This window comes from Trachurus japonicus, chromosome 3 (assembly GCF_045865225.1).
Source record: "Trachurus japonicus isolate A0001 chromosome 3, Traja_1.0".
In the NCBI taxonomy this organism is placed as follows: Eukaryota; Metazoa; Chordata; class Actinopteri; order Carangiformes; family Carangidae; genus Trachurus; species Trachurus japonicus.
Window position 1 is genome coordinate 20814191 of NC_140909.1, and position 21361 is coordinate 20835551.

Here is a 21361-nt window from a genome sequence, read left to right on the forward strand (position 1 = left end):
AACGTTTGGTTTCCTCAGGTTACTGTCTGCGCATGTGATTTATATGCTGTCTGTGGATACTTAGAGTGATCTCACTCTCCTGTTTATTAAGTTAAAATCAAACTGAATGTTTGAACTAGTGTGAAGTTGAACCCTGGTCCATACTAAACAATGTAGTCTATTCAAACTACAATCGCAGGATATTGCTGCATGGGCCATTTTTTTTCACCCTGCGTCAAAGAGCTAACTGATTGTGCATCTCTTTCGTCTCTCCTCTACAGAGAGCAGGCCTTGCCCACTATTCAGATTCAGCTGCAGCGGGAGAGCCCGGACTATGGCGTCCAGGCAGACCTGCCACCAGGCACCAGCTCCAAGGCCTCCAGCGGATTGCCCAAAACAATATCCAAGCTGACTTCCAAGTTCACCAGGAAGGTCACATCCAGCTCTAACAGTGGGGGCAGTTACTCCATCCCTAGCACTCCGTCTCGCACCATGCTAACAACCAGTAGCTCTGAGGACAAGGCCAAGAGTCTGGGCCACAGCGACGGGAGGCTGCAGAACATCCTGCAGATGGGAAACCTGTCCTGCGTCCCTGACCCCACACAGCAGGGCCAGCTGGCCAACGGCTTAGTGTCCGACGACCAGGGGATGAATCTGCCGACCGACCAAGAGATGCAGGATGTCATAGACTTTCTCTCAGGATTTAACATGGGTAAATCCCAGCAGGCCTCACCCCTGGTCAAGAGGAGGAACTCTGTGGCGTCTGCAAACCCCGCTGAGCTGAAGCCTCCCAGTGGACCTCCGCCGACATCCCAGTCTATCTCTCACACGGCCCTACAGGCCCCAGCTCAGACCCTGCCCCAGCCTCAGCCCCAGCCTCCAGCAGTGCAGAAGCAGCAGCAGCCTCAGCTGCAACCGCAGCCACCTCCTCCTCCTCCGCAGCAGCAACAGCCCCAGCAGCAGCAGCCCCCTCCTCCGCCCCAGCAGCCCTCCCCGCAGGCCCTGCAGTACTACCAGCACCTCCTGCAGCCCATCAGTCAGCAGCAGCCGCCCCCTCCGCAGCTTCCCCCTCAGCAGACCCCGCCACAGGTCCTGCCCCAGCAGAGAGTGGCGAGCAAGTGGCTCGGCACATCCGGGCAGCAGCCGCCGCCACCGCAGGGCCCCCCGGCTGGGCTGTCGCCTCTGGGTCCCATTGGACAGTGGGGATCCCCTGGACTCCCAGACCTGAGCTCAGATTTGTACAGTCTGGGCCTGGTCAGCACCTACATGGACAGTGTCATGTCGGAGATGCTTGGTCAGAAGCCACAGGGGCCCCGCAACAACACTTGGCCCAACAGGGACCAAAGCGACGGAGTGTTCGGAGTCCTGGGAGACACACTGCCATTTGACCCTGCAGGTGAGATCCACCTTCCTGTTACATGTTCACGGGCTGTGTAGTGAAAGATCCATATCAAACCAGAGAGTAACTCAGGAACTAACTGAATAAATAGAAACTTTAGGTGAATAATTCATCAGAAAACATAACTTTTTAAACGGATACATTCTGTATGAGAACAGTTTTCAACCAACATGAGCTGTGTGTCAGGCCGATCTACAAAGTGGATAATGGTGAAATTGTGGTTGTGGCTCAATGAGGAAACAAATGAAATTGCATTATATTTTCCTAACTTGTCTGAAGAACGAGATGGTTTGGATCCAATTACTTATGAAGGAGGCAGTGTCATTGTCAGAATCTGAATCATCTGTAATCCTCTGTGCAGGCACTTGTATTTTCCTTTAATGAAATATGTAAAGGTTTCAGGAGCCCGTTTTGGAAAAAATTATTGCCTGTCCACTTCTTTTGTCAGAAATAGGAGCGCTGGCCTCAACCTCGCATGCTCCTCAGTCAGATATGGAGCATTATGTCAGCAGTGGGGGAGGGGGCAGGCCTGCTGCTTTGCTGGCACCATTGTTTCATTGTAAAAACGCCTCAGAGAAGTAGCTTTGCAGTGTTTTCGTGATGTACAGTGCAGTTTTTATTTTATTTATTTATTTAAACCTTTATTTTAACCGTTGGTCACTGAGGTTTCCCTCATTTACAGGGACGACGAGTTTACAAGCAGTAGTAAAACATAAATACAATTACATTGAATAACAGTTGCAGGATGATTTACAAAAGTCAGACACCATACGTTTAAAAAGTTGTTTGTTAGATGTTCATTGTACCAGGAGACGAATGTACAGAGCAGGGTTGTGGTTGTCCTGAATGAAACCAAGTGCTTACATTTGAAACCATTAAGATGCTGACAGTGGTAAAAGCAATGTATCAAAATTCAGAGGAGAAAGTGATGATCGTGATGTTTATATATATATTATTATACCTTGTAACCATTCAAAACAGATTCCACACATCTGTGGGCTTTGAGCCGAGTAATATAGGTCAGATAGTATGAGCATTTCCTTCCCCGTGCATGTGGCTGTAACTGTAAGTTAAAGGTTTATGCTGAATTTAACTTGTGTCAGTTTCTATTTTTACAGTGCAGCAGACTCTTTTGATTGCAGTCGAGGCCTATTGTGCAGAGTTGACTTACAGCTATTGTGATTTTTCTGCTATGGTAGACAGTCTGGCTGAACAGATTGAGCTCCAGGGAGCCAAAGAGAAAAGCTGAGGGTGTCAGAAACTCATAGTTGTCTTTATCCTCCCTTTCCATGCACAGTTGGCTCTGACCCAGAGTTTGCACGTTATGTCGCCGGCGTCAGTCAGGCCATGCAGCAGAAACGGCAGGTGCAGCACATCCGTCGCCCTAGCAACACACGCAGCAACTGGCCAATGCCCGATGAGCAGCACAGGACCTGGTCCCACCCTGAGTATTACAGTGAGAGGTAGGCATCCACACATGACGTCCTTCAACTCTGATCCACAGCATCTTCTTCACTCATTCATGTACATGCAGATCTAATAAATATGAGAAACAACTGACATCCACTGACACATGAGACTCCACACGTTTCATAAGGTAGTTGGCAGCAGTATCGTGCTGAACTATTGAAGGGTTATTTAAAGCTCAGTTTCATCACAGTGCACAAAACTGTTGCGCGATGTTAGGATTGACCTATCAAAATGTCAGACATTATCAATATGTGAGGCATCTAACACCTTTATCATGGCTGTTGTCACTTAATTCTTCCCACAAGGGTGACACAACATGCTGCTCAGACACTAATTCAGGAAAGTAGGCAGAAGTAAACAAGCAGCCATCACTGCAGAGGTGACTCATTATCAAACCACATGGTTGTTGTAGTTTACGAAACACTTAGAATCTGCACAATAGCCACTTTCATTTCGCGTTTTTCCATGGGATCAATTTCTTTAACTGTGCGTTCATCAAAGTATTTCGATGGCAATCGAGTAGCTTGTATCCTGTCCAGTCTTTAAATAGCACATTGTTGGCAGTATAATAGAAACAATGCTGACACCTCGTCTGGTTGTGTCCTCAGCGAGGCCGTGAACAGCAGCTGGTCGGCCAATCAAGGGGACTCGGCCAGCTCCAGCGATGAGACGTCTTCGGCCAATGGTGACAGTCTGTTCTCCATGTTTTCTGGGCCAGACCTCGTAGCGGCAGTTAAACAAAGGAGGTGAGTCCCAGACTCTTCACTGCCGTTGATTTTTTGTTGCCCTGGTGCTGATGTGATCGTTTTCTCTTCATGCTGTTTGTGAGCATTGATGAGGTTCTTTTTTTTTTTCTTCGTCTTTTACATTTTTGTTATTGGCAACCAGAGTCAAAAATAACCAGAGTCAAAAATAATAAAACACAATCAAATTAATCATAACCAATATTTTTCAGTTCATATGAAGTAAAAGTGAGAGAAAAGGAAAACAAAACAAAAACATAACACAAAGAAAAAACAGCAAAAACTAAACAAGCATGAAACAAACGCAAACGAGAACAATAAATGATGTGCATTGATGAGGTTCAATGTCTCTGTCCTCAGAAAACACAGCTGTGGCGAGCCAGAGGTGTGCACCCTGCCCTCACCACCACTCCATCACATTAGTGATGATAACCAGGTAAAGAATGAGCTGCCTTGTTTTTCCTTTAACCACCCTACATTTAATTAAACATTTAGAGATGAATGTATTTTAATTAGACTTCTGAGACATGAGAAGTTGCTGAAGTTCTTTGATTAAATCTGACGTGTATGTACCAGGCTTCTCAGACGTGACTGTTCATGACACGTAGTCTTTAACTGACCACTGTCTGCTGTTCTCTTACAGGACAGCAAAACTAAAACCTGGCCTCCCAAAGCACCATGGCAGCACTCCACCCACACCAACACCATGCCCAATCCCAGCTCTTCCTTGTACCAGATGAACATCCCTCCTTCTTCCCAGTGGAGCGACTCCATGCAGATGCTGCAGTCTCCCGTGTGGTCCACTGCCAGCGACTGCTCCCCCTCCACGGGCATCTCCTCTGGTTTTCCCTTCACCCAGCAGCCGCAGCAGCAGCAGCAGCAGCAGCAGCAGCAGCAGCAGCAACAACAGCAGCAGCAGCAGCAACAGCAACAGCAGCAACACAAACCCATGACCAAGGGCTTCAAATCCTTCCCCCTCAAACATGAGCACAGGCCCTCCTACCTTCACCAGTACTGACCAGTCTAATGTCGAACGAGTCCGCGGTGAAGTGCCACAGAGGACCTGTAGCTGTTTAGATGAGCCACTGAGTGGGCCGAGCTGCAGCCTTTACAGTCCACACCCACTGAATCTGAAGATTTCAAAGCCCTCGGAGGCAAAATTAAGTATACACACTGGCTCAACATTTTTGTATCTATATTTTTCCATGTCAAAACATCCCCATTTCAAAAAAGAGACGTATTTTGAAGTTTTTTCAACTGCCATGTTTTAACTATGAAAGGTGCATGTGTCATGCGGGCAGCAGGTAGTCTAGTGGTTGTTTCTCTGTCTGTTGAAGCTGACGGCTCCTCAGACAAGAGCTGGAGACGTGCACGGCCGTCACCCACTTGCTTCTGCAGCTGAGTGTGTGTGTTTGTGTGTGTGTGCGTGTGTGTGTGTAAAGGAGGGGATTACAAGGGGGCAGGGGCTTGAAATGCTCTCATTTTGCCCATATTAAATATACTGTGTCTACATAGCTGTAACTGCCAAATCTCACGCAAGATGACTCAGAATACAGCTACCATCTACTGTTTCATAGCTTGTAAAATACTGAAGTTGAAATATAAATATTTAGTTCTTTTTATTAAGAGGCTTTGAGCAGGCTCAGCATAAATATAGTAAGTCACTGCAGAGGTGTAATTTGAGAGAAATACACTACTTTTTCAACAACTGACAAGAGTTAAGAATTATAGCAGTAACTATGTGCCATGTTGGTATTGATAGCACTTGCAGAATATAATTTCCAACCAAAGCGTTGTTGAGAAGATGAATGGTGCTGAAGAGACGGGAGGTCTGAGATAATTGATGAACAGTGAAGTTACACGCCCTACTGGATGAGATCATTAGGGAACATCTTCACACCCAGAAGCGCATTCATTTCCTCCTCTCTAATTGGCGGTTGTTTGCTCCAGATTGACACTAACTCCCATAAACCTAACTTTTCTTCAGTTTAATAATACAATATTTTTCTTGTACAATTATTGACAGTATTAATCTTATTTTTGTATTTTCTTACATGTTATACCATTACTGTATGTTAGTATTCTTGTAGCCATATGACATGAAACATTATTTTCCACCTCCCAATATGTGAAAAAGCACATTTTTTTCCTACCGAGTTGAACTACACCATCTATCTATAAAGGTTACCAAATATGCCATGCTAAACACTAAAACAATGTGATGAGGGTGTTTTCGAGCCCTTGTTTCTTCGGTTTCTATGGCAATGGGCTGTATTTAAAAGCCCAGAATGTTATCTTTTTGTGATGTTTGCGGATGCCAATGTTGCCTGTATTTATGAAATGACACCATGTTTTCAGAAAACTAACATACTTAACATGTTTACAGAGAATTGTTTGCTGTATATACATATAAATATATATCTTTTTATAGTTAATGTGCTTTGCACAATCAAGATATAGGGTTTGTTGCTTTTTGTCTGTGTTATCTCCCTAACTGTTGCAGCCTTTTTTAAAGACATCATTACAGACCTTGGACTGTAACTGTTAGCTTCTCAGCTGTGTCAAATGATTTACTAGTGGCTTCTACAAAAGATAAAATAATAAAAAACACGTTGCCCTGATAGAAGATATGAAGGGGGACTGCTTGGCTTATGTTGCTTATTGTTCTCTTGAGCTGGCAACTGAATCTTTCCAAGTGTACCAGCAATGCAAAAAACAAATAAAAATGACTAGCAATTTACTCGCTGTTCTCTTTTCTGCTCACTCATATGAAATCATCCTCAGCTTCAGCAACAGACACTGACATCTCATGTCAGTCGGCTCTCTGTGTGGTCAATGAACAGAATGATTTCAACAACTCCTTATTTCATTAAATAGAAAAAATGTTTATTTCACCATTTTAGAAAATACATAATATGGTTTGGAATCAAAGATTTGTTGACAAAGTAAGAGACAATCAATATGTCTTACTGAACTCAAACACCCATGAACCTGAAACATACACAAAACTAAAACCAACAGTGTAGAGCCCCCCTGATAGATTTGCCTATCACAGTAATCAACTGTGTGCAATACAACTGCTCCACTGAGCCAAGCTGCCATCGTCATGTCCGGATATGTCCATTCACAGTGGGTATGGAGGCCGAAGTCCCGTTAGGTGTCGACTGGGTAAAGAGAAAATGGTCGGTGGTCAAAACAAGAGAGCACAACGACTTTACACCATTAATTCAAACACGTGTATCGCCTGGCTTGCATTTACATTCATGGAAGGAGGCGAGTTGTCAGGACTGGCATCTGCTATGGTCGCTAGATAGACGATATTGCGATGCAAGATCTGCTGGTATCTGTTGGTGAAAGAAGAAAAATAACAGCAGATTAACAAACACGCAAACACAACTCATGGAAGTGCACAGTTATCCTGCTAACCACTAGTAACTCACATCAGCATAGCAAGCTCCATGTTTGTATGTAACCAAACAGTCATGTAGTTGTAGCACAGCAGGCTACATACAGCTACACGAATGGCATAGCATTGGACGTAAATGTAACTTACTGCACACACTCCACCGCTCGGCCTTTCTGCATGTACTCAGTGATGCATCTCACCAGCTGGTCGTTTTCATCCAGCAGCTAAAACAGAGAGACACGGTTAGTTACATCTCGCACCGTAACTTAGCCTAATCAGCTAACATGACTAGGGCGGTATTTAGCATGGATACAATGAAGGCACTTCCAGCTAACCAAAAAAAACATATTTATAGAGGACAACGATAAGGAACCGACAGTGTGAGAATAGGTGTAGACCAGGCGTAAAGAAGCAGCTGTGCGTGTAGGAAACAGAGGAAACAGCTAGCCAGTTGCTAACCGCTAACGCCATTGTTATCGTTAGGGCAACATGAGCGGGCAGCTCGTTCAGGGTCCTCCGCTGGTCTCTCACCCTCTGGATCGTCTCCTGGTTGACTTTCGCCTTCCCTCGTAGTTTCTTTGGCACAAACACAATCGACATTTTTGTAGAGTCACGTTTACTTTGCCATTTGTTTACGTTTCTCCGCGGCTTCTCCGGGTCCGGGTGGAGTTGATGGACCCGGGGTCGTCCTCGCTGCTTTGCTGCCCCCGTCCGGACAGAGGTGGTAACTTTATACCACTCCCAAGCTTAGGCTTAGTGCACAGCTTTGTAATACTATACTAGTATGTAAACACAATGTGGATTGTTTTATTTAACCTCCAGTCCTCACTCTTAGATCATTACAAAGCAGATAATGACAAGACTTGTGACCTCATCTTATGCCCAGCCACACTTTACTGAAATCAGCTTTTGCCAATTTGTAAAACACCATGTGCAGTCAAATATAACATGTATACTTTTGACTTTCTTTTCTTTGATTTCCTAAAAGGTAATATTATGTTTTTCCACAGCACTTAAAAATGACCATACTAGTACATGATGTGTAATTAATAAAATTAACAATGGCTCTGTTTCAAACAGCTAGATTGCCAGTAGACCTTGTTAATGTTAATAACTAGGCTACACTCCTTTACCTTATTCTCATAAGCACTATACAAACACTATACTGTGTGGATGTTGGGTCATCACTGAGTCATGTGTGTGCTTCAAGGCTTGATATAACATACACACAATATGCAATTGGTTACTTGTACTGTATATGAACTCAGGTTGTAACACTCAATCAAAAATATCTGTTTTTAAAGATATCATGTTTATTAAAAACTTATTAGATTCTGTTAATATTGGACATCAAGGGCCTGGGCACATCTGTTAAAATCACAACCATGCTCTACTCTGAGGAAAGTCACACAAGTGTTGTATAATTTGTGTTTGTGTGGAATAACTAAAATGTTTGTATATTGTTACCTTTACACGAGCCTTAAAAGCAATGTCTTCTGCCAACTGAACTATTTACTAATAAACCAAACCAAAGCAACTTACACTTACTTAGTTGATTCAGAGAGATGTAAATGGCAGAAGTTACACTTCTGTAAAACACCCACATACATGGTGATTAAGGAGGAAACAGACACACGGGCTATTGTACAATTCTTTATTTGACGTAAAAACTCAATTTTGCTGATATTGTCAAGAAAACAATTCCTGGTTTACAATTCCAGTGACTGGAAGGAGTAACAAACATATGAAAACATGTCAGTTTTTGAATTGCTCACTAATACTTTTTTTGTTGTTGTCTCAAATCCGATCTCAATGGTTATTGCGAAAGCCCATATAAAGTGATGGTTCCTATGGCTATCATGCAGTGATCAGCAGTCTGTGCAATATCCAGTTAAACAGCACATATTTAGCTGGGCTACTTTGTTTTAAAACAACCACAGCATTTGAGAAGGATCTAGTTTCACCTTGTAGTGCTATCAATACTTTTGTCAAAAGTTAACCTTAAAGTTAAAGGGAGAGCTGTAAAAAAATTGACCACTCTGAAGGCACTCCCTAAAGTACTAACAAATCAGAGCCCAAAAAAACACCCCCCACCCTCCCAACACACTGGCACCTCATCCAGTTCTTGTCCCTTTGTTCACAATCAGTAAAAAAAGAAAAACAAATTCACTCCAGAGAACAATCACATTAACAATAATGCATCAAGAGGAGCTACAAACAAGCCAGACGGCTGGTATTTATAAGAAATGCTGCCATCTGTATTGAACACACACATTCAATCCATTTACAAGATTTCCCAATTTTCAGTAAACAATCCTCACAACACTGCAAGTGCTTTTTTCTTTTTTGAAAGTTTTGCAGTGGAAAGTGGTCGACTCTTTTTATATAAAAAAAAATGTAGATGACACAATTGTAAGACAAATCAAAGGATGCTGGAAAAAAAGGAACATACTTCAACAGATGGCTCAGTATGTTTTGGACATGGAAAAGGTAGATTTCAGATTCAGAGGTAACTAAATGAACAAACATGTACTTAGAGACTGACAAATCTTTGCGCAATCCCTCACATTTTCTTTTTGGCAAAATAGTGGAGCATTTGTTATCAAAATCCAATTATTGAAGGTCAATTTAATTGCAGGTTGTGATTTATAAACTCAAGGTTTTCCTTTTCTAAAGAACTTCTAAAAAGACATCAATAGCAATGGATGACTCTTTCACTGACACAAACCATGGGAATGCTCTTTTAGTCAACTATATAACAGACCCGCTTAAAAAAAAAAAAAAAAAAACTACAGTTAACAAATACTTCTAAAGCTAATGCTGTAAACCACCTTATGTCAATCAAATGACTGGCTCCTCTTGGTCACCTGTATGAGGCTGCCACCATTTACAAGGCCTGCAGAGGTCCAGCTACAAACCTCAAGCAGAAACACAATTCATCTGATGAGAGTTTTCAGGGGGTCAAAGTATAAGCTAATGATTCTAACTACTGCAAAACATGTCTAATAACTAAAATGAGTCTGTCGAGCAATGATTTGCTGGAGGGCACTAAGTAGAAGCTGAGTGAGATATACATTCATTCATTCATTACAATATTCAGTTTTGATTCCGTTTCTCTCAGCTGGATTTGACCTCATGACTTCATTGTGAATGAATGGATATCAAAAACAAAACAAAAGTCCTGACAAGTTGGTAAGAATACTGAACACATGGCAACCAACCTACGTTTGAGGAGAGAAGAATATGGTGCAACAGGCAATGCAGTGAAATTTGGTGCCAAGAATATCATCTCAAAAACTGAAAGAAAGTAAAAAATAAAGCTATTGATCACATGAACTGTGATCCGCTCACAGTATCACTGGGCTTTCTGCATACAGCTGTCAATATCAAAGACGACTCCGGTAAGAAATGAACTTGATTGATGCAAAAATACAGAGTTACTCCAAAGCAAAGTATTTACACATCATTGTGTCCATCTGGTGACTGTTTATCAAACTAAACTTCTGTACTCTCACCCCCTGATGTCAAAGAGCCAACCCTGGTGCTGGTGACTGAGAGGATGTCTTCATTCTTTCTGTCAAATGTTGAGACCAAAGAAAATTTCTTGAGCTGGAATAATTTCATTGTGAGGAGCTACAATTCTTTATGGATCCATCGCTGATTTACTATGCAGCCACCTTGTTGTCCTTCTGGATAAAACAAACACAAACAAAAACTTAAAATTAGAGGAGCTATAAAAATGTTCTAACTGCACTTCAATAGTACTTTAATACTGTTCAGAACTCATGAAGCTGATTGATTTACCCTGTATTCAAAATCGGAGAAATCCCGTCCTCCTCTGCCACCCCTGAAACCACCTCTGAAACCAGGTGGAGCACCGCGGGGTGGCCCAAAGGAACCTCTGCTGGCCGGTCTTCCTCGGCCTCCACGGGGCCCCATGAAGCCTCGGCCACGGTAACCCCCCCTCCCTCGATTGTGCCTCAGGGGGATGCCGAACGTCTCTGCGTTCATTCGTCTCTCGTCTGCCCAGGTAGGCCTTCGATCCCTGTCACATGCAAAGACCAGTCAGGATCCAGCTTTTCAGGTGACACACATACCTCACAAACACCACGGGATAAAACAACAGTTTTTGCTTATTTTTCACAAATCCTGAATTTTTTTCTCAGTATTTTTAAACAACTATGAATTAGTACTGCACACCACTATACAGGGAAGGAGTGGATGTTGCTCTTAAACAAACAATGTACTTCATCTTCATGTGCCATGTATTAGTTGTATGTTAAATGCACATTTGTAGTTTTAGGTATGAACATTTCTTTGTCTGAAGTACAGAGCATAAATCTGACCCCTCAATCCAACAATAAAAGCTGTTATAGTGTTAGTATTCATGTGCTTATTCTCACTGCCAACACCTGAGGTGCCTCCCCAAACATGGTTTAGAAAATATGTGACTTACTTTGAATATCCTCTGTCTCCCCCTCTACTTTAAGAGATAAAAACAAAACAAAAGTCAGTACAATTATTAAGAACAATTTACATGTTTAAACAAATTGTAATGATGTAGAGAATACAAGAAGTATATTGTGCTGATACAAATTAGACAAACAGTAACACTACGACACCAAATCAAAACAGAATAAAAATGTGATGCAGTAACTGCAACATGGAAATCAGGAGCAGGTTAAAACGGACTATAATTAAATGCCATACTGACAAAATGATATAATATATTTATTCTAAAAGTCCAATGTTCAGCCCAGCCACAGTGCAACTTCACTAACTTGGCTTTCACAGATGAAGCACTGGCCTATGGCTGCTCCAGCTCTTTGGTTTCTTTGTTTGACCACAGGCTGGGTCTCAATTCAAATACTTCCATGAGTACACCATCATGTAGTATACTATGTACTTCAGCAGTGCACAAATTTCCACAGTTAGTGTTGTCTTGAATCGAATACTGTTGTTGTGCATTTACCGGCACTAACGATCGCAAGGGTTGCCAACGTCTTCTTCTTTTTTTGGACGCTACTGTCGCCGGTCGACAGATCTACCGGCATGATTTGTTGGGAATTTCAATTAGCGATCATGAACGCCTTTTTTTGCTTGTGTGCGCCACCTGTTTAATGTGAGGTGGAGATTACGCTGCCACTGCAGCAGCTGGCTCCTCTTACTGGTGGAAAACATTGGCCTACCAGTATGTTGATTTACATAATATTTATGCTACGTAGCCAAGATGGCGATAGTTGAAGTGGGAAGTGTCCATCGTTCCACACTTAACTTTAAGGCTGTTATGAGTGCACCATCCGGGTACATTTTGACATACTTGTGAATTGAGACGCACCTACATACTCAAAATAGTGTAAGTATTGAAGTATTCAAATTGAGACACAGCAACAGTGTAATTAGTGTGAACACAACCATCCCCATCCAGGTCCAGCAATAAGAAAAGAAAGGTACCTGGGATCATCACAGGACAGGTTGTCAAAGAAGGATTTGGACTTGTCATAGTAGCATGGGTTTATCACAGCCTCCTCCTCCTCAGTGGTCCCCTCATTGGCTGGATGTTCCGACTCAGCAGTTTCTTCTCCATTTAGCGCCTTGTCGCTCTTGTCATCTGTTTACGGTGGAAGAAAATGTTAAAACACCACAGACTTTTGAAAGTTGAACATCAGGGCCGTGCAATTATACTGTCATACTGAAGATGCCAAAAATGATGTAGTTGTTTGGGACAATTTTAGGGATTAAAACCGTTTATCTATCTATCTATCTATCTATCTATCTATCTATCTATCTATCTATCTATCTATCTATCTATCTATCTATCTATCTATATCTATATATATATATATATATATATATATATATATATATAAAAAAAGGCCTTTAAAACTAATGATAAATATATCAGACTGTAACTGAACTGATTTGATGAACATTGTTCTGCAGCCCAAAAAAATGCAGTGCCTGTTTTTGTCCTTAAAACATATGAAACTGTACCTTTCAGTTTGAGCTTATTCTGCAGCTCTTTGTCAATCTCATCTTTGTGAAACTGGGCGTTGGCAGTCTCAAAGTCAAAGTCTTCCTCAAACTTCATGGTGCCATCCCTGCGCATATTCATTTTGCCCCTGCTGCGGTTTCCTCTTCCACGGCCACGGCGCATGGCCTGGGCACCCGCTGAAAGATAACAGAGGTAAACGGAAATACAGCAACACTCTGACAGACAACATGTAGTGTGCAGCCCATGAATATTAGGATATTAGGATTGCTAATGGGGATCCTAATAAAGAAAAGAAAAAAAGCATTGTCTTAAGCTATACTTGACTTATCATGATTCGATATGTTGGTTTGTACAGCCAGACAAATGAAAACAAATCACTGCACAGACTCATTCTGATTGCATTGTTGATATCAAAAGTAATGACAAAGTAAAGATGAAAACCTGATTTAAAAGTTCAATAGGGGTGGACATGAACGGTCCATGATTCTTGATTCGATTTGGAGGAGTCTGATTCAACTTAGTTTATTTGGGTGTTTTAGCTCTTTTCTCCAGTCGTAAAGACACAAATGAGATCATGAATCAATGAGGGAAAAAAACAACATGATTCAAAGATTTTGATGTAAGGCAAAATCTGACGAATTCGACTTCGACTGAAATATTCTTAGTTGGAGACATCCCTAGTTATCGCAGAGAAAATTGTAGATTTTCTTAATAAGCATTAAGCATTAAGTCCATAAAGATTAAATTGCTGCTAAAATAAATGAACATTTCAGTGGGTGAAATTAGGTTTGTTTTCGGTATAATTAATTAGGTTGAAGGTGGAAATTACTTACGAATGTAACGCTTGTTGGGATCCCGGTTTTCAACAGCCCCATGTTCATTATCTGGCTGTGACACTTTCTGAACCTCAGGAGCTGAACAGAGGAGAAAGAAGAAAATAGCACAAGTTTAGCCAGAGTTAGTCCACCACAGACATAATGCACAACACAAGCACCAGTTTCAGACATGGCGCAGGGTCAGTGGTAAGCAGAAGTGTTCAGAAACTAAACTTGGGGGTGATTTTTCTGGCCCTGTAGAGAATGCCATGCCCAGGAATCTCTTTTAAGCCCAGATAAGATATTTCTAATTTCTTGTCATTATCCCTACACCTGTTTGTCAACATCAGTGCTTGGCAATACTCTGGATGGACTTTTGTGAAGATCTACCACAACAAGCTTGTGAAGCACCCTTACCCTTTCTCTGCTCCAGAAGGTCAGGGGGCTTTTGGCTGCTAGTGGTGGGACCAGTTGGTCTGGGAACTGCTGACTGACTCCTCTGTCCCACAGGTGCAGGTGGAGCTGGGGCAGCTGATGGTGGGGCCTGCGCTGCCTGCTCCAGTGAGGGACCTTTTGTTAAAGAGTCCACCTTAGGACTAGTGCGTCCTGCAGAAAACATCAAAGTGCCAAATTGTATGATTTTCTTAAGAGCAGAGGCAGTGCAGTTTGTCCTAAAGTATGTGACAGTGTAGTGACACATCTCATGCTGAGGAGGACTACAGCATAATGTGACCATTATACAAAACAGACACCAAACATCTAATAACAAATATCTGCAAAGCAATATAACAGACAGAAATGTAATTGGTTTAAGATATACTCTCCGCTGAGCACTTTCATATACACAAGCTTCAGCAGTTTATTAGAAATCTGTTGTACAATTGTCCTCATTATTCCTGGTCCAACACATAATGAGCTTCAGGTGTGGGAAACCCCAAAAGGAAACACGCAGCTGTGCTCTATTCAAATCAGCCAGGATCAGGGGCTGCTGACAACATGTTTGAGGAACGTCTTGCTTACAGGGCTTGTTTGAAGAATGTTCGATTGATTGCACATCGATTGATTGGATCCTGTTACTGATAGAACATCCTTGAGTTTATAACTTTTTTTTAAATTAATCTGTGCTGATAATGGTTTGATTTTAATCCAAGTGATTCTGATAATATTTGTGTCAACTGACGCTGAAATTTTAACTCCAGCTTGTTTGTTTTTACAATAGCCAGTTGCAATGTGGCTGCGATATTGCCTCCAATAAAAGCAATGCAAATGACAGTATGGTACAGGTCTCTATAAATTCATATACCCCTCAATACAGGATCCACTCCTTACCTCCTGCTCCAGCAGATCCAAACTGCTGAGCTGCAAGGGGTGCAACACCAAACTGGCTGTAAGGTGGGACAGGGGCCCTGTTGAATGGAGCATAGGGCCCAGCAGACTGGAATGATGGTACTGCAGAAGCATTGGAGGATCCAATAGATGACTAGAGAAAAGAAATAAACAGTCAATTGAAAAGTCATGACAACACTGACTGCCAAACAATACTTTCACACAAAATAACATCAACAAAATCTTGACTTGTTTGAACAAAATTCTAAAAAGGCATGACATTATGACTTGCTAGAGTAGGTAACGTGCTAACATTAACGATGACTCCGATTGGCTTCAGTATCCCAGTAAACCATGTCAGGGTGACACTGAATCAGCATACACAGCAACAGGACCCTGATATGGAGGCAGCTAAACTGATCCATCATTATATTAAATTAGTCACTTACACCTGTACTTCTTCTTCCATGACAAGATCAAAATGTGTTCATCTTAGAAATAACAGCATGGCCGCAGCCAGGGACGACCAAATTGAGATTTCCTATGGCTTTTAAAGAAAACAAAGAATACACACCACTAGTTTAAATAGTACAAGGTCACAGAAAAGTAATCTTACTTGAACTATGGCAGGGTCCTGAGGCAAGGAGCTAGTGGCTTTGGGTGGCTCACAAACAGTTAGGTCTTTTATATCACTTCCTCGGAAGATGATGTACTCAAACACTTCATCCCGAGGTGGAATAGGCCTGTCAGTGGGCCGGTCTTCAGTGCCAAAAGAGCGAACTGTTGGGAAAAATTCACATTCACGGCATAAGTTTGAATTACTTTGCAAAAGCAGTCTTGTAACTGAAGCTTGCTAGGCCTGTGCTTTGGCAAAGTTGTTATAATGTATTCTACTGTTCAAAGTAAGAAAGTAAACAAGCCAGGGATAGGTGGGATAACGTGTTAGAGGTTAATCTCTACACGTTAACCCTGGTAGGACATTATAAAACCAATCCTAAAATACATTTGCCGGATCAACGTAACAAGTTCAAAATAAACACTTAATGTGTGTTTATTAATATCCCATGATTAAACTCTAACAGGAGGTGGTATATAGTTAACGTTATTAAGTTTTCTTTTAAGTGCCACTCAGTCCTCAGCACAACGTAAACAAAGGGCAGAGTGTGAACTACAACACCACTTAGGCCTAGTCCACACGAGCCCGGGTATTTTTGAAACCGTGAACGTATGTTCCCGGTTGTATGTCCTGTCCACATGCAACCGTGCTTTTGGAACCCTGAAACCGTGTTTTTTTGAAACCGGGGTCCAGGGTGGGGTTTTCGGCCGGGGTTGGTTTCACCGGGTGCGTGTGGACACTGCAACCGTGATTGTTTTACTCGTTTACGTCATAGCTGCACACGTGCTGATGTAAACACTGCAGCTGCAGAGGTTGTTTTGGTTTGCAGGTGAGCTCGCAAAAATGGAGGTGACAAAGTGGATTTTTATCACTTTTTATTTTATTTTTTTACATCATCTAAATGCTAGGCTATTTGTATAGTTTTTCGATGAGAAAAATATAACGAAACGGTCGTCAGGGCGATCCTCTTGTCAGCTCCAAACTCACCCTCAATCACAGACCACAGCTGGTTTTCCACACAGCATCATTTACAGTAACAAGTGACGCTACAGATCAGCTGGGCCGCTGCCTGTGTTTTTAAATGACAGGACTACTACAGTAGCGCTGCAGTTTCTTATTCCCCACCTTGTTTGATTGAGAGTTTTTCGGGATGATTTTCATGAATGAACAGGCAATAGCCTATGTCCCGGGTACGACGGGAGGGGGGGTCGCGCTGCTGTCATGCAGTGATATAAAGAGCCTATGCGGAGATGAGGAACGAGCCAAAAGCCGAAAATGTATCCGTGACGTCCGCGGTCGATATAAAGTGGATATGTTTCATTCATCCATGTTTTGACAGACAACACAACAGCCAGTGAATGAGTTGCGCCGCACCGACAGACAGTCATGTGGCTCAGCAGCCAGGTGACGCACACAGCACAACAACACAGCACACAACAACACACAGCACAAGAGTCAAGACACAGCGCAGCAACATGTGCAGGCTGCTGCAGCAGTGCACGTCAAAGGGACACCGCCGAAAATAAAATAAATAGGCTACACATTTTTATTAAATTAATTAATATTTAATTGTTGGACTTGGAGTCTGTGAAATAAAGCTATAATAACACGTAGTTTTGAAATGGTTTTTGCGCATGGTTTCATCCATAAAATGACCAAAAATGAACACTATAAGCGGATTTCTTGATAACGAATTATTTAAACAGAATTTGTATAGAAATGATTCCTCCCAAGCCTTTTGATCCAAGCGGTTTCCACTGTATTTTGATTGGTTAAAACAGCCTTCCACACGTGCATTGCGTCACTTGGTAGCGGATTTCACGGTTGCGTGTGTACGGAGTGTTTTTATTACACCACTGGTGTGGACGCGAAGCAAAACTCCGGTTTCAAAAATACCCGGGCTCGTATGGACAAGGCCTTAGCTAGTAGTTGGCTAAGCAGCTAGCTGACGTAGCTAACTGCGCTACAATTCATTTTTTAGTTTTCCATCGCTGAGCACGCTTTAAAGCTGTGTGGTAACCTGCTTTGAGTAGTGCAACCTCATTGTGGTTACTTTACGTACCTTTAGCAAGAGCTACAGTCGAGTTTTCAGTGTCAATTGTGTATAAAATTCCTTCATAGCGAATCTCGGCCTTGGAGATGAGGCTAATTTTGCTGCCGATGTACGGCGTCCCTCCTCCGCTCATGTTTGTCCTCCTCTGGGCTTAACCACGCACTAGCTTCCACGAAATCTGCTTCCAGGCAAACGAACGATCTAGTGTGATGAATTAAGAGCTGTAGTTTCAACGCTACATTAAATTGTTTGACAAGTTTCTCCGTGGATCAGACCCGCTCGCTCCTGAACTGTCTTCTTCTTCTACCACGACATGGCCGTTTTCATTTTCCGTCGCCCGCCGCTAAGGATGTTGGGAGAAAGGCTGCGGCTCATTCCGTTAAAGTTGCCTCCTCTTCCGCTTACTGCAAATTATTCATAAAGGAAAGGGGATGACCTGGTCAGCACATGGTCATCTTAGCTAAATGAACGCCGCACAAGCAATTTTCTGAACTTTTATCGTTGTTGTTTTTTTCCCCAGGGTTTAATATTAGCCCATTTAGCAAGGGACGCTAAATGGAGATTTGAGATTCACCCGTTCTATCATATCGCGATATTACAAGGTGCTCTCTCTCCAACTCTCACCGCTGCCGCTACAATGGTGGAGAATACATTTTAAATGCGGAAAAAAATTTATAATATCGCATAATTTGAATGATGTATATATCTTACTGCATTGTCTCAACGACAAAGCATGAATTGGGTCAGGGGTATCACATATCCGAGTTTATGTAATCACGTAGTGTTGTTTACACAATCACAACACTATTCATAATACTTTATTAAATAACATAATGTAGAAAAAACAACAACATGGAAATACAACTATAACCGCTCCATCCCACAAATGCCCCCTCCACCCCCTCCTCTCACCTAATGACGTCAGAGTCATTCCCACAATGCCTAGTAACACGCAGGCGCATTGTAAAAAAAAAATAAAAAAATAAAAAAAATAAGACGGCTATCGGTGATCAGAGATGGCGGGCGCCTCCGACCCCCTGGAAGATATGCTCTTTTCAGAGGTGGATGAAAAGGCTGTGAGCGACCTAGTGGGCTCGTTGGAGTCACAGCTTGCTGGCCAAAGCAACCCAGCGGGTAAAACAGACGAAAACGGAGGCGCTGGCTCGGTGCCCCCCGCTAACCATCACTTAGGAAAAACGCTACCAGCTCCAGTGGGCACCACAACACTGGAACAACAACAACAAGGACGGCGGAATAAACCTGAGATGCGCCAGGAGATCAACTCGAAACAAGACGTCAGCCCGGGTAAAGCTGTCACATCTCCGTCTCTGGGCTGCTGTAACGTTACCCCGTCTTTCGGCGAGCCCTCCACCACCACCACGACCACCTCCACCTCCACCAATCCGGCTGCGTGTGTGAACGCTACCAGCAGCAGCAGCAGCAGCAGCGGCGGTCCTCAATCACATGGAGCATCCATCACAACACTGACTGCATCTGGTGTGTCAACTTTGGCTAGATCTTCTCCGCCTGCAGCCAGCAGCATCAGCAGCAGCACCAACACCAACACATCCAGCCGCGGCTCTTCTAAGGTTGCTCCGGGCGCAGCAGCAGCAGCAGCAGGTGAGACGTCGTCGACAGAAGCCAACCCGACGAGGAAACGCATCAGCACGCCGCGGAGGACCGCTTCGGCTCGGATCAAGAGTTTAAACGGCGCCGCTGTAACGACGCGGAGGAACAGCAGCAGCAGCAGCATCACCACGGCGACGGTGGTGCTAGTGGGCGAAAACGCTGTTAGCTCCGTGGACCCCAGTGAAACTACACCAAACTCCACTCGGCCGGCGGTGACATCCTCTATTAACACTTCCACTTTTACCTTAACTAACGCCAGCCTTCCGGTGGGTCAGTCGGCTATTGCTCTCGACCGGGGGACTCCCACCATCGCTTTGCAGAGACTTCCGAGTCACATCGTGGCCAGTATCGCTCAGAACGGCAACGGGACCAGTGTCTCGGCCTTGGTCCAGCAGCAGCAGCAGCAGCAGGGCTCAAGAGTGGGACCCCTCACCTCCTCCTCCTCCTCCTCCTCCTCCTCAGCTTCACAGGAGAACCACAGCAAAACGGCCACGGACACTGGGGCTCCTAAAACAGACGATTGTCAGTCCAAAATTGTAATGTCAAGCCAGTCTGGTAGTGTCAACTCTGTAATAAACACTGTTTCTCCTGCAGCTTCTGTTGTCACACCACCAACAACAACTACAGCAGCAGCAGCAGCCACAACGACCACAACAATCACCCAGCCTCTGACTACTACTGCTTGTGTCACTAGTTCTGTCTGTGGTCACGGTGGTGGTGGTCAGACTGGTCAGACTACATCAGTGACCACCACCACGATCAGCATGGTCAGACCCACAGTTCCCTCGCCAACACCTGCCGTGGCCACCAACGCACAGTCTCAACCCCGTCCTGGACTTACAGCACCTCAAAGGATCGTAGCCCCCCAGCTGATTGTCAGACCACCTCAACAGCAGACGACCATTCAGCTTCCCCCCGGGTTTACCATCCCACCGGGTAAGGTTGGCAAGGAGGTGGAGGAAGTGCAGGTCAAAAGGTGCCGTGTTTCGCACCTGTGTTATGGTAAACCTCATCTGGAGCTCAAGAGTTTGAGCTGTCGGTGAGACGTAGTGTTTGACTGTCTTCTGTCCAGTATGATGGGTTTTTGCATCATGCCACTCTCTTCCGATGTTTGTCTGGATGGGCTGGGGAAGCACTTCAACCAGTAGTTGTTATTGCTGTGATGTGCCAGCTGTGCTGCACAAAGTATAACATTTACACCAAGCATGTTTGATAGGAGACCACAACTGAAAGAAATTATTAATAATAAAAACATGAGACAAAACATGCATGAACTTTGCAATGAAACACTGTCATATAGCTGGACATTTTTATTGATCAGCTTATGCGTAACTCTTAAGACTTAAGTCTCCATAAGAAACCAGGCTAGTTCCTTTATTTTCAACCCAAAGCACATGATTTAACTTATAAAAGACGAGGCTGTCTCAAACGATATCCTATAGAGACGTGACCACCAATGTATTCAGACATAGGCTACGTATATTCCATACTACAAACTACATTTCACATGCATAAGCAGGCAGTTAAAAGAACTTTCATCTGCAGCGTGGTTTGGTGAATGACTGTCACCAAGGTTTCATACAAAACATACAAAAATACAAAATATGAATGAGAATCTTGTTATGCCAGTACAAACACATTAAAAAGTAAAAGTGTTTACCCATAATGCATAAAGACAGTAAAATATATGCTTGGAATATATAGTAAGGTGAATATACAGTGCCAGTGTCAAGAGATTGCACATGATGACAAGTCTGTAAAACTTATGATGATTGTCGATTGTTTTTAAATCAAGCAGTTAACTTTACTTCTTGATACATTGAGAGTAATCGATCTACATTGTTTTATGACTAAGAAGTATGTCAAAACCCTTCTGTAGTTGCAAAGTGAATTTACATTTTAAACATTTATTGTTGGCCAAATTAAGTGC

At 43.1% G+C, this 21361-nt stretch overlaps 4 protein-coding genes across 8 annotated transcripts in view; 2 read left to right on the top strand and 2 right to left on the bottom strand.

Annotated features, from left to right (window-relative positions):
- garre1 (granule associated Rac and RHOG effector 1) overlaps positions 1-6331 on the top strand; it is a 35485-nt gene extending 29154 nt beyond the window's left edge. Inside the window, exons 10-14 of the mRNA XM_085766250.1 lie at positions 261-1375; positions 2676-2841; positions 3457-3594; positions 3952-4027; positions 4235-6331. Of these exons, the coding sequence (XP_085622376.1) occupies positions 261-1375; positions 2676-2841; positions 3457-3594; positions 3952-4027; positions 4235-4609 (1870 nt within the window). The 3' untranslated portion in view covers positions 4610-6331. The remainder of the gene's footprint in view (positions 1-260; positions 1376-2675; positions 2842-3456; positions 3595-3951; positions 4028-4234) is intronic.
- A 130-nt stretch (positions 6332-6461) lies between these two features.
- Positions 6462-7694, bottom strand: ss18l2 (ss18, like 2). The gene is made up of 4 exons (XM_085773118.1): positions 7529-7694; positions 7145-7221; positions 6851-6935; positions 6462-6755 (listed from the first exon to the last, which is right to left on the bottom strand). The coding sequence occupies exons 1-4, from the start codon at positions 7595-7597 to the stop codon at positions 6696-6698; spliced, it is 291 nt and encodes a 96-aa protein (XP_085629244.1). The 5' UTR covers positions 7598-7694; the 3' UTR covers positions 6462-6695.
- Positions 7695-8637: 943 nt separating this feature from the next.
- Positions 8638-18134, bottom strand: lsm14ab (LSM14A mRNA processing body assembly factor b). Of its 3 annotated transcripts, none has more exons than XM_085766178.1 (9): positions 17812-18134; positions 15750-15913; positions 15137-15287; positions 14225-14413; positions 13826-13906; positions 12992-13168; positions 12444-12608; positions 10802-11061; positions 8638-10686 (listed from the first exon to the last, which is right to left on the bottom strand). In XM_085766178.1, the coding sequence occupies exons 1-9, from the start codon at positions 17933-17935 to the stop codon at positions 10663-10665; spliced, it is 1335 nt and encodes a 444-aa protein (XP_085622304.1). In that variant the 5' UTR covers positions 17936-18134; the 3' UTR covers positions 8638-10662. The 3 variants fall into 3 exon arrangements, with proteins under 3 accessions (XP_085622304.1, XP_085622312.1, XP_085622320.1); XM_085766186.1 differs by having other exon boundaries at positions 9919-10683; XM_085766194.1 differs by lacking the exons at positions 8638-10686; positions 10802-11061 and adding an exon at positions 11435-11480 and having other exon boundaries at positions 12452-12608.
- A 630-nt stretch (positions 18135-18764) lies between these two features.
- LOC146989924 (transcription initiation factor TFIID subunit 4) overlaps positions 18765-21361 on the top strand; it is an 80212-nt gene continuing 77615 nt past the window's right edge. For all 3 annotated transcript variants that reach the window (XM_085766211.1, XM_085766203.1, XM_085766217.1), the window contains exon 1: positions 18765-20367. In XM_085766211.1, coding sequence (XP_085622337.1) covers positions 18819-20367 — 1549 coding nt within the window. In that variant the 5' untranslated portion in view covers positions 18765-18818. The remainder of the gene's footprint in view (positions 20368-21361) is intronic.

Excerpts from the sequence above, each read along its gene's own strand:
- ss18l2 (XM_085773118.1), bottom strand. The coding sequence starts at position 7,597 with ATGTCGATTGTGTTTGTGCCAAAGAAACTACGAGGGAAGGCGAAAGTC. Across the intron at positions 6,936-7,144 it reads CGAGCGGTGGAGTGTGTGCA|ATACCAGCAGATCTTGCATC; the intron begins GTAAGTTACATT and ends TTTCACCAACAG. Across the intron at positions 6,756-6,850 it reads ACTCGCCTCCTTCCATGAAT|TCGACACCTAACGGGACTTC; the intron begins GTAAATGCAAGC and ends CTCTTTACCCAG.
- lsm14ab (XM_085766178.1), bottom strand. The coding sequence starts at position 17,935 with ATGAGCGGAGGAGGGACGCCGTACATCGGCAGCAAAATTAGCCTCATC. Across the intron at positions 14,414-15,136 it reads TGGATCTGCTGGAGCAGGAG|GACGCACTAGTCCTAAGGTG; the intron begins GTAAGGAGTGGA and ends TGTTTTCTGCAG. Across the intron at positions 13,169-13,825 it reads TCCCAACAAGCGTTACATTC|CGGGTGCCCAGGCCATGCGC; the intron begins GTAAGTAATTTC and ends GTTATCTTTCAG.